This window comes from Lepisosteus platostomus, chromosome 7, assembly GCF_059453375.1.
Source record: "Lepisosteus platostomus isolate fLepPlt1 chromosome 7, fLepPlt1.hap1, whole genome shotgun sequence".
Lineage (NCBI taxonomy): Eukaryota > Metazoa > Chordata > Actinopteri > Semionotiformes > Lepisosteidae > Lepisosteus > Lepisosteus platostomus.
The window spans coordinates 63,760,244-63,772,760 of record NC_142617.1 but is presented as its reverse complement, the minus strand read 5'-3'; the positions used below and the strand labels follow the sequence as shown (position 1 = coordinate 63,772,760).

The window sequence follows — 12,517 nt, the reverse complement described above, 5'->3', positions numbered from 1 at the left end:
ATAATTACAATACTATTACCTAGGCTTGACCAGTAAATAATTCCAAAAACATTTACCAGCCTTTGGAAATTACTGTTAATGTGATACTGAAATGAATTCCCTCATCTCCAGAGCCTGGTAATTGTAAAATGCATCAGCTTCTTGAAGTGTATGTGATTATAGCTTCCCACCACTCTGAAATCACCTCCATAGGTCATGCTCTGCCTTCAGAGTGTTGACTGTGAGGTAATAACTTTCTCAAAGATAGCATCCTGTCATTAGCACAAGCACAATCAAAGCTGTCCTAGTTGTCATTAATGTCGAATAGTGTAGGAGACACTCTGATCCTGTGCAGCTTACCAATAAGACTGTAATACTTCAAGTGAAAAAAACACTCAAATGCAGTAGAAGGAAACTAAAAAAGCAAAACAACAAAAAGGCTGGCATGTTTAAAGTGTAATGAACATACAGCGCAGAGCAAGCTGAGAAACATCCTTTTTGTGATCATTTAGTACATCTAGTCAAGTAGCAAAAGTCCACAGCAAATGCGCTCTCACAGGCATGTTACTCAATTAACAGCGTAACCTTTTGTGCTCCAATGTGGTAACACCTCTCTGAGTGCGGGGGTTTGCCACAAACACCTACGTGCTGTTCCATTCTGTTTGCTGGCTCTGTGACTGGAGCTGTATCTTGTAATGCAGAGCACATCTGCGAATCTGATAGAAGTGCCTCGATTTCTGCCTACTCAGTGTTTGGGATGGTGGAGTCCAGGGTCGGTGAACGCCGAAAACAAAGTGTTTGTTTTGAAATAATAATTTCATTATTTTCTATCTGTGTGGAGTATGTACGTTCCTCCATTGTTGGTGTGGGTTTCCTCCATCTTCTCTGGTTTCCTCCCACAGTCCAAATCCATGCTGGTGGATTAGTTTGCTTCTGGGAGAGCTGGCCCTGGCGTCCTGTCCAGGGTGAACTGTCTTGATCCCTGCGCTTGCCGGGAATGGGCTCCGACTCCTCCGTGGTCCCGAATGGGATTAAGCAGTTAAGAAAACGGATGGATTGATTTCAATATCTGTGTTACTCTCATTTTCATTTGACAATCATGCCATGGCATGTTCTACCATTTTCTTTTCTCATTTAGTTCTTCCCGTATGATCCTGAAACGTGACCATGACTTCGCTCTGGCTTTGTCTTCTTTAGGTTTTGTGGTTTTGGTGGCAGTAAACCAGAATTGTACAATAATGGCCGGGTAAAATATGGGTAACTTGCGGTCTTAAGGGATCCTTTGTGTTTTTTACCTGTGTGAATACAAGCAACGTTGTTGTGAGCAGCCCTTTCCTCAGCCTAACTGGGAAGTTGGGGATCCTGCAGAAGAATGAGTTGCCATGGTGTCGACACTGAGCCAACCCCTGACTGCGTGACCTTGGCAAAGTCTCTTCCTCCTCGGGCGCCTCTCTCCCTGATTGCCATCACCGCCCAGGTTCGGATGTAGTGCCCAAGTCTCTCGGAGGCTCTGGGCGGGCACCAAGCACATCGGGATTCTGAAGGTCTGTGTTGCAGATAGAGCATGGATCTGCTGAGCCAGACCTTTGCACCTGAATGCCAGAAACAACAGCGCAAAAAAAAAAAAATCCAGGCCACTGCAGTGCATCTCGAGTTATAATACCTCCACGATCCCAGAAAAACAGCAGAGCAAATGCTGGCTTGTCTCCCTGCAGAGTGGCACGCAGCTTGCCAGCTGGTTTCTCCCTAGGTCTTATTTTCCACTAAAGGTTAATGACTTCAGGTGTAATTTTACTTAAGCTTTCGGAAAGCATAAGACATCTCTCCTGTTTCATTGAAAACCGTTTCTATTATTCTTCACAGTCTTTAACGGAGCAGGGGCTTTAATCCAGTACAATTCCTCCTTAATCGAATATTAAACAGGTTAAGAATGAACGATTCTGTATCTGAAGTAGCCTCCGGCTCCTCTGGCACTTGCTACGTTTTTTTATGAGTGTCCTGTGTCTCCGCTAAATACTTAGCTGTACCAGCTGTTTTATGATTTATTATTATTAAATCAATAAAAATCGAATAGCTTGCCTTGTCAGTCTTTATTGATTAAAAAAAATATATATTATCCAATAAACATGAAATATTTTTCTCATCTGAGTGCCGACTCCGGTCTTTAGCTTTAGATTGAATTGGCCGCTGCAGCTGGGAGGCCCTGTTTCTGCCAGTGAGGTGTGCCCTGATAGAGGGATTCTGGGTTTCCATAACATCTGAGGTGCTGAGGCTGTGTTTTCTTTTTTAAGAATACAAGCAAGTTTTCAAACAATAGGAGGCCATTCTCCCCATCTAGCCTGTTTGGTAGTGAGCAGTTAATTGATCTAAGGATCTTGTCTAGCCTTTTCTTGAATGAAGCCAGGGTAATGGCTCCTACAACATGGCCCCTTATCTTATTCCTAAGTTTTACAACTCCCTGTGTAGGGACCCTCCTGTTCTCAGTTTTATATGTGCTTCCCTGTAGTAATATCTCTCTAATAAATAAGGTACAGAAAGAAGTGGCAAAATATAACTATTATATCCTGGCAAGATATTTCTCAGGATCAGGATCTTCTAGGTGTTATAGGTGGCAGCAAGCTTTTCATATCTATTTCCTTGTTAATGAATTCACAGTGAGTGCGGTGTGTATCTTCAGCGCTGTGTGTCGTTGGTTCTGTCCGGTGTTTATTTCTGTGTGTGTATATCCAGCTGTGCAGGTGGGTTTTCCAAACCCTGTGGTCTTGGAAGTGCCGGATGGCTTCTGTGCTGCTACCCAGTCCTTTTGTTCCGGTACACAAGATACTCCCCAGTATTGCATGTAAACCATGACCGACCGGTTCGGCGATGAGAGCACAGTGGCTGCAGGTGTTGGTGTTTTAAATAACTGGCTCCCCGGCCATGTTGACACTGTTTCATGCGGTATGTCGAGAAGCTCTGTCTCTCTCGGTGTTGAAGACCTGCGCCTTGCGAACAGACTCGGAAGGCGTGTTCGTCCCACTCTGTCCCTCCCTTACACTGGGTTAACCTTGACTGCCCAGTTTTCCCATTTTCCGAAAACCAAACCGGACCGGTTTCAAAGTGTGACAGAAGTGGAAGTCGGAGCTCTGGATTCTTTCAAGTTTCGGCTGTGGTGTTCGGCAAGGAAATTCCGTCACTCAGTAATAGTCTCGCCGTATTTTCAGCAGCCACCTTATCAAAGAAACAAAAGTGATTACTGATGTTTCCGAGCCTGAGAGGAAACTCCTGGCCTTGTTATTGCTGTTAATTTGATGATTATGCAGCCTGTTTACGCAGTCTCTAAAAATAGGCTTCAGGTACTACATACCGCTTTAGTTCAAAGACCATACATTCAGCATATTCACTTTATTATTGACCTATTATTACTTTTGTTTTGGATATTATAAATAACAATGCACCATGTTCCTTGAATTTGCATGCTCCTTTTTTTTGTTGTAGAAGCTACAAGGGATGACTATCTGCCTGTTTTTAAACCCACAACAGATAGCCCCCTTTTCAGTCATATGAAAGGTTTATATAACAGAGCGCTGCCGAGCGTCGCCCTTCAGAGCAACTGCCTCCCTTTGATGCAGGTTTTTGCAGGGAGTGTGATTCAGGAGCTGTGAACATGAGTCACTCTCGGTTTTCGAACGCACTACTCCAGCCTTGCGCGTTGTGGGGATTTGACTGTAAAAGCATCTCGCTGTCATCTTCCCCATCGCTCACCTGTAGAAATATCAGTTTTTATCAAGTGGCTCTTTCAAAATTTGCCACTTCTCTGATATTACTCATTTGTAAAAATGTATCTGCCCCTTGGACAGCATGTCGGTGATTGTAACCGTTTATGTAGACTGTAACTACATAAACTATTTCCTGTTTTCTAGTGTAGAGAGTGGTAATCTTGGGTAAGAGGTCTTATCTTTTGAATAGCTCCTGTGCTGTTGCAGCAGGGCCTAACTATTTTTAAGTTTATTTTGGGACACTTAAGTAAGACGTTGATGGGTTCAAAGATTGCATTATCTCCAGGTTGGGACATTCATTCGCTTTGTGCAACAGTTGTGTGATGGCTAGGCCTTCAAGCATCACAGCTCTCGAGTGTCCAGGCTGGGCCTTCTTCTGTGTGTGGATGACAGGAAATGTTTCAGCCGGCGGTATTGGAGTAACTCTAAGTGCTGTAGACATTTACAATAGATTGTAACTGACCAGGGTACTGTCATGTGCTGTCTATCTGCACAGTCACACGTGTCGACTTTGGGAGAATTTCAGACCTGTGGAGGGGGACCAGAAGTGACGATTACAACAGGATGAGCTATATGTCCTCAACCCTTTAATGGTTTGTTTTAAGGTGCAGTGTGTGTACATTGTAAGGCATTAGAAATTGTTTCCACAAGGGGGAAGGGTTCAGAAGAAGCAGGCTTAGTGCTGTGTCATTTAGTGGAAACTTGGGCAGACTGCTCTAAACCTGACTGCAGCTTTGATAAGCTTCCAAACAGCAGGGCGCTTTTTTCATCTCAGACAAGCCCCGACAGAAGCCGGTTCTCTTCGTGCCTGAGGTCGAAGGCCTTGACAAAAAAAAGTTACAGTTTCGGCAGAACCAACAACAGAAAAGCTGAAGATAGGCTAGGCACAGCCACCTCCAAATAGTTCAGGTGGGGAGCTGCGTCAGCATGCGTAGGCTGGAAAGGAACAAGTAATAGGTTTATTCCATGCTGAAAAAAAGAAGAGAGAAAACACAACGTTTCGGCCGTGGACCCTTCTTCACCTTTTTTTCAGCATGGAATAAACCTATTACTACCACCTCCAAATATATTCATAACCTTGATAACACGTAATGAAAAGCTGATTAGGCATGAAAATCCAGGTGTGCATTCAGTATTTTTCAATATAAATGAAATGCTAAAGACTTAAGGGAATTGATCAAAATACACCATGTGTACAAAACATGAAAATATTTATAAATATATGTTTCTTTTTATTCATTCCCACATTACTCAATATCTTCTGAACCCTCCTCTTGCTTTGATAACCAGGATGAGGCTTCTTGTCTCATGAAGGATATTCAGTCATCCTGCACATGCAGCTCTTCTAGTGAAGAACAGTGCTGACAAGTTCTGGTCAAAACTCTTACTTTCATGCTCCCTTAATCCAGTAACTTGTTACAGGCTTAATATTTTTATAAAGTCTGTCCTTGACTTCTTTACGTACAAGTTTACGCCGGAAATGCTAGGGTAGGATTTCTAGCTAGGATATCAGAAATAGAGGATGCAAAGCATCACTAAAGCATATGAGGTTCGTTTGTGCAGCTCACAGGAGAGCTGGACTGTTAATAATAATAATAATAATAATAACTGCTTACACTTATATAGCACTTTTCTGGACACTCCACTCAAAGCTCTTTACAGGTAATGGGGATCCCCTCCACCACCACCAGTGTGCAGCCCCACCTGGATGATGCGACGGCAGCCATAGTGCGCCAGAACGCTCACCACACATCAGCTCTCAGTGGGGAGGAGAGCAGAGTGATAGAGCCAGTTCATAGAAGTAGTTGTGATTTGTTCATATGTTGCCATAGATATTTGCCAGAGACACCAGATTCATGAGGTCAGCCTTGCATGGAGACACTATATCCTGGCAATGCCAGAATGTTTCGCCCTTGGGTGTGATTTTGTTCCCTGAAACACATTTCTTGACCAAGAGTGTGAGTAAAACCTTGTTAAAGTCTTCTTCCTGGTGCGCTAGCAGGGATTCCTGATAGTCCTGAATGTCTTGAGGAAGGACACTACAACTGGGACTTTTTCTACAGCTGTAATTCATGATGTTTAGGTCAATAACGTTTTGACCTAGATATTTGAGCAGTTCTCTGAGATTCCATATGATGGTGGAGCATTGAGTGTTTTGCTTCTTTTAATTCCAAATGGCAATCAGTCTGGCTTCTAGAAGCTTGTACAAACCTTCTGTGGCTAAAAATCATTAAAGGATTAAATTTCCTCCATTCGTATTCAGCATATTTACCTGGGAATTAATACATTTAAATTAGGTTTTTTAGCTAATGTATCATTGTTTTTACAGTTAGACTATTGCTATTCAGAAGTCTTTGTGCCTGATCACATTTTATTTAGTAAATTATTTTGATGTTTCCTTGCATTTTCTTTGCTAAATCAGCTTTTAGTGCTTCAAGGGGGTGAATAGGTTTGGAGGCTACAATTAATGAACAAAAATGACAAAGGACAATAATAGAGTGTAACAGCTATACCCTTTTACAACCTGGCCAGTTTTTCAGTTGCATGAGAGAGTGGTTATAGAACCACTTAGATACAAGTGGATTCTTGAAGGGCCAGAAACAGGGTGGCATCAGTGTTTTTGAATGATTTTGATTTCAGAAAGTACCCTTCTGAACAACTTCCTTTAATTATATTTAACCTTACATGTTGCAATGTTTTGTTTCTGTTTATTATTTCTTGTTCAGTAATTGGCATTTCAGTTTTTCAGCAAGACCTCTTAAGACCTGTTGCTTGTTGTACAAAATGAGTGATGACAACAGCATTGTGAAAGTCTCAGGCAGATGATGGGCGTATGCTGTCCAAGAATTCAATCTGATCGTTTAGAGCACTTTTAAAATGTGCTCCAGTTTTTGAGAGAGCTGCTCTTTGCTTCTAAAATGTTTTTATAAGCGCAAATGTAGACACAAAAATGAAAGAGTCATGAAAAGGGTTTCAAAACTGGGAGAGAGTGTTACCCTCCAAATAAATCTCAAAGAATCTTTTTGTTCATTTTGATTCGGCGCGCTACCCAAACCAGGCAGTGGTTCTGCATGGATGGTAAACTTGAGTTGGGAAAGAAAACAGCAGGATTTTTATTCGCCTAGCTGCTGACAGAGCGTGTAAATTCTGATGCCCTTTTATCTCAATGCCAGTGGAAAGTTGGAGTTTCGGTCCCACCTGTGTTTTGTCTGTGTAGTTTGGTGGTGTAAGGCTTCCAGATAACTGAGGTGTTCATTTGCTGCAGTGCGTCATGCTGCGAGAGGCATTTTTGCATGACCAGAGGTGTTATATATACATGTCATCCCACCAAACTGTGATGAGTAAATGTGACTCATGTGAGCTACTGCAGTTGAAGACTCGCACTGTAGTATGGTTATTGGATGTGAAGTTACACAAGGCTGGAATTCCCTGGATCAGTGTTATGTGGAATTCCTGTGTCAGGAATGCTTGAGCAGAAGAGAGCGATTAGACTACAAGAGGGATTAGTTGCACTGGAAAAAGAATATTGCATTCAGTGAGCTTCCTGTTAAAACAGCCACAAGTCTTTCTTTTCACAGTATGAGCATTTGAGCAGTCTGTTTTGATCATTGCTAATGTAGTTGTTCTTTAATTTGCTTATATCTCCACTGGCTATATAGAAGGCACAGCTATAAGATAAGCATGGGAACATTAGTCAGGGGAACTCACAGATACAGTATAAGAGCCTGTAGGTGGATTTCTAAAATTGCATTCTGAGTTGTGTAACTTTAGAGTCTGTTCCCCAAGGTGGCCAGCTTAAGGCATTGTGTTCAGTTTCTTCTACATCCTTTTTTGCTGATGGCTGTTTTCTAGCCCTACAGGTGCTTTAGATCTGGTCCCAGCTGGCTCCTGATTAAACTCTGGTCGGTCCTGAGGGACACTGATGGCTAAGTATAGAAGAAGGCTGGTAGCTGGTGTCTTTATAATTGGGGGATTCTGGGTTTAAGAGGTCCTATTGCATGTCTCACGGTTGAAATGACCTGCCATACATGCCAGCCTGCCCAAGTCATAGCTAAACCTTTAAAACCTTTCAATTATTAATGAGCCTCCCCTGGTAAAGTGCTGTTCCGTGTGGCATTTTGTTTTATGCTCTTCCTGAAGGCCGGTGCTGTGGACTGGGGCGTATTTATAGCATTTGATTTATAAACCTTCGCACTGACTTCACTTATTCCATCCAAAGGGCATCTGGGAGTTTCTGAGGGAAACGGCATGGTGTTGCTTTTTTGCTTTTCCAAGAGACAGTGCCTGTTTGCAGTTGGATCGCCTTTGCTTGGGTCCCAGCGTTACTTGACCGCGGGACTGTGGGAAATAAGTCGGACAACCCCACAGTGTTTTGTTTGGATCTGGCCTTGGGCGTCGAGTTTGAAAACACAGCGGCCTGTTGACCAGTTTAAAAAGGTCGTCTCCCAGAGGCCAGACCTAATGTGTTTTACTGTAATGCACATCTTTCTCTTTTTCTGGAGTGAAAAGTCCCCCTTTTTTTAAAGAGTAAAAGAATAGTTTAACATTAACTGCTGGAATGTTTCAGTGAGGATAATTGGGGGCACAATTTTTGCCCAAGTGTTAAAATGAGGCTGCCATAGACATTAATTGAAGTACATAACTCAGCCCCTGGCAATTTTCACATGCTGCTTTTCATTATTCAGCGTGGGTCTGCATCTCAGCACCTGTTTGAAGAAACGTGATCTCTCAGAGAATTCTTTTAGTGTGTGATCATTACTCACAGTCAGGAAGGACACTTTAATGGAGAATATTCTCGGTGTGCAACAAAGCCTCCAGTGCCTAAAGTAGATCTCTGGCTGCAGTGTCTTGAATGTTCATTTTGTGTCATCTGATTAGAATGTGCTTACTCTTGACTATTCCTGCTCTTTGCTGTGAGTCTCCTGCTTCACACATGTACGTCTACAATTGATCAAGGAACAATAGCAATACGTGTCAAATAAAATCCGCACTGCCATAGCTTTACAGCACTAGGAAGCTGCTAGAATTTGACGTGGCGCAAGATACTCCTGTGCAGCTCGGCTTGGGTCGTGTCTCTCCGTGTGGTGTGGTGATGGTCTGTATGGGGGTGATGTGACCTCAGATGTCCTGTGGATACTGGCAGGACAGGCTGTTACGTACAAATGTTAAATGTGTCATTTGAAAATGGGGGTAAGTAAGTTTCCGAGAGGATGGATGTTTTAAAAAAGGGCATAACGGAAGCGTTCAAAATGTGTTTCTGTTGTTTGTGTTTGTTAGGGGTCTTTAGACATGGTCAAGTGGTCCTGGACATCCATCGCCTTGTTTTACAAGGACATACAAGAACATATATTTCTATGGGACAAAATGTATGTCTTTTCACTATACGACACACTTTTTTCAGGAAATTAGAAAGGAAGGGTCATAGGGACCAGTTGCACTGTATGGAATACAATGCAAATGGAAGATAAGATGGAAAATGTGACAGATGGCAAGGGGCCCCATTTGAAGAACAGGGAGAGGTGGAAGGTCCATCCAGTTTGTTTACTGAGCTGTGCAGTGCTCATTACAGCCGTTTTCTTTTTACACTCATCAAAGTAGAAATAACAGCGGAGAATCAAGCAGTAAGTCATACCAATGTAGCACGATTTGAAATAACCAAGCAGCTGAGTTGCAGGAAGATTCTGATATAAACAGCTCGTTGTCCTTAGAGTGACAGAAACTCTTGAGAAAGGATTTAGCACTGGAACACTTCTGTGGAAATGCTAGTGGCCTTCTGAACAAGGCAGGTTGCAGAGAACCTGTTCCAGGTGCTGGCGGTCTGACAAGTTATACCTGTATTCAGGTGGCGGAGATCACCTGCTTTACTTTCCTCCCGTTGCTCTTAGGAGCCGCGCTGGAGCCTCGCTGTGTGTTTTCTGTACACATGCCTCTATCATTTAAGCTCAACAGCTTGTGCACATCACTCCTGTGCCTCAGCAACACAGGTCTGCTGCAGAAATGTGTTTCCCAGTTGGGGTGAGTTGTAAAGCAACACAGGAAATATGAAAAAAAAATAGTAGAGCTTGGTGGAAGTTCACAGTGACTCTACAAGCCTGCAACAGCTAAATAAACCAATCTGGTTTCCAGGTCCCCTTGCCATCTCAGTGATATGGTTCCACATGTTTGTATGCAGTATTACTTTTCATATGTTTACTTGAAAGCAACACTGCATTATTGTTGCTCACATCTTAGTTTCCTTGGGTCTTCGTCCCCCATGCTGCTTGCACACTTCGTCGCCTTCTGCCCCTCATGTGGGAGTGTTGAAAAGCGTGCATGCTTGTCTCGCTGGCATCTTGGCTCCTCATGGAGCTCCACCGTGCTCCGCCTGGCCTGGAGCTGATCATGGGGGGAAAAAGAAGGGAATCTGAAAAGGCCGGAGAACAGACCGGAGTAATGGTCTTTATCTTGTCCGAAAGGGATTCATTTTGCTTTGCCACTTCAAATCTGAGCTGGGGCCAGCTGGCGAAATGAACGCACTGCAGAAAACGGGCGGACTCTGTAGCCTTCAGCCTGGGCCAACCCGTCTTTGAAACGTAATAAGGTCAATAAAGTACAGTTGCACTGTCAGTACTCCTGTAATATTGAGATGCAGAAACCTGCTGCACACTAGGGGATAATAAATAATGAATACGGGAAAATTCTTAGAGCAACTTGTTTTGATGTTTTTTTTCCTAGCACCTTGCTGTAATTGTATGTGAAAATCAGGGCTGCCTGGCTTCTCCTTCCATCTATCAGTATTCTAGACTCACACTTCTCTGTCCTGTTTATGTCTCTACATGGCTTCTGCTGAATTCTGGAGTTGCAGGATAAAAGATCGATCTGTGTAGTCTAACACAAATTCCTTCTGTATGACCCTCTGCTACAGCAAAGACTGGTGTAGGGCTTCGCAGGTTAAATGCTTCACTAGACAGGCTTCAATTCACATACAGAATGAGGTTCAGGGAATAGATTTCATATATCAACGTGATGTACCAACATCCTACTCTGTGGTGGGCGGAATGGTTTTAAAAAAGGAACTAAAACGTGAATACCTTTTTTGGCCCTGTGTGTTTTATTTTATTTATCGTGGCAAGGTTTTTAGAACGATTCCAAATCATGCTGCTTAACTGTTCTTGCTGTACAGACAGAAAGTGACAAACAAGCGTGTGGTGCTTACACTTTGTCTGTTAAAATAAGAGCCAGGTAGAAGCAAAGAAAAGGTTCCGTCCGAGATCCGTGAGGGGCCGGTGTCCCGCGCCGAATCAGCCCAATAACTGAACCACTTGCTTTCAGCACTTTTTGAAAACTAAAGTAATTTTAAAGTAACTCAACATACTATGAATATAAACGAGTGATTCAAATTAGGGATTGAGAATTTATCCTGGAGAGCCACAGGTTCATCAAGTAGATGTCCTTTAACCCTGCAAGGATCTGGGTCTTGAGTGCTAGAGCCCTGACCGGCTTAAATAGACATAAATAGCTGAGAAGTTCAATGACATTGATGAGCTAACAAGTTCCCTTTTCTTGTTCTGTCACCTTGCTGTCTTTCAGGTGTCAAGCTGTGAGCACTTCCCCTACTCGTGAGCCAATGTGGGCTCCTGCAGCGAGTGTCCCTGCTGCGTGCTGAAGAGAGGGCCCGCGGGGTGGGGTGGGGACAGGGTCCGGGGGCCGCCAGCCCTCTCCAATGAGTGTTCTGCGTGCCTGAGCTCCTGCCCCGGGCACAGGTTTGGTCTGCTTTCCGGCGCTCGGGACTATTCGGCAGCTGGCACTGGGTTGGCAGAGGGCACACCATGGATCACCCCAGCCGGGAGAAGGAGTCGGAGCGGCCGCAGAGGAGCAGCAAGGTGACGCAGGGGCGGAGCGGCCACAGTCGGCCCTCCAGCTCCACCGCCTCCTCCGGGGTGCTCATGGTGGGGCCCAACTTCCGCGTGGGCAAAAAGATCGGCTGTGGCAACTTCGGCGAGCTGAAGCTGGGTGAGTGCTGGCCCGCTGTGCTCCGAAAGGGTGGAAGGAGCAAGGTGTCAATGCATACGAGGCTGGTTCACGTCCTGCACTCGGTCTTCTTCCACTTCCTGATTCAAGAGCGAAACAGCCCTGACTCTCGGGAGCAAAGGAAAACTAAGATACGTTTCCCAGGCCGAAAGTCGATTTATTTTATTACATTTTTGATTGTTTAAGTACACGAGATTACAAATGTCATTTTAATTGATGCAAGGATGTCATCCAGCTTTCTCATGAAAGAAGAAGGGTATGGGCTTCAACAACGTGGCTGAGTAGTGTGTTTCATACTCCCACAGCCCTTTGGGTAAGGAAGTACCTGGATTTAGGTTTTAAAAGTACTTCCTCAGCTTAATCCATGTTTAATTCAAACAAACTATTCCTATGCTTACAGCACTGCCAGGAGTTTATTGGGGTTTACTGCAATCCCAGTTGGACAGTAGTGTTTATAAGGATCTAGTACGGATTTATTCCATGCTGAAAAGAGCAGCCAGTTTTGGCTGTGTTTCTATTCACGGACACTGAAAAGTAAGAACTGCAACCCTGTTTGTATGACAGAAACCTAGCGTATTAATTTGTTAGCATGCTTCTCAGTTTTTCCACAGTTTGTGGCCTTTAGCTGGAAGCCATCAGTCCTTAATGCTTCAGCAGTATAGATCCGACAGCCTTTCAAATCACGTCAGGCAGCCACTGGATTCAGACGTGGAAGTAAGGATCGATTTGCTCTGTAAATCATCTCTAGAAACGTGCAGTGAGCTGATGTT

General features: G+C 43.8%; 1 protein-coding gene across 4 annotated transcripts in view; it reads left to right on the top strand.

The window, feature by feature from the left end:
- Positions 1 to 12,517, top strand: part of csnk1g1 (casein kinase 1, gamma 1) — a 66,073-nt gene that overhangs the window by 6,270 nt on the left and 47,286 nt on the right. For all 4 annotated transcript variants that reach the window (XM_088641735.1, XM_088641733.1, XM_088641736.1 and 1 more), the window contains exon 2: positions 11,307 to 11,729. In XM_088641735.1, the coding sequence (XP_088497861.1) occupies positions 11,546 to 11,729 (184 nt within the window). In that variant the 5' untranslated portion in view covers positions 11,307 to 11,545. The remainder of the gene's footprint in view (positions 1 to 11,306; positions 11,730 to 12,517) is intronic.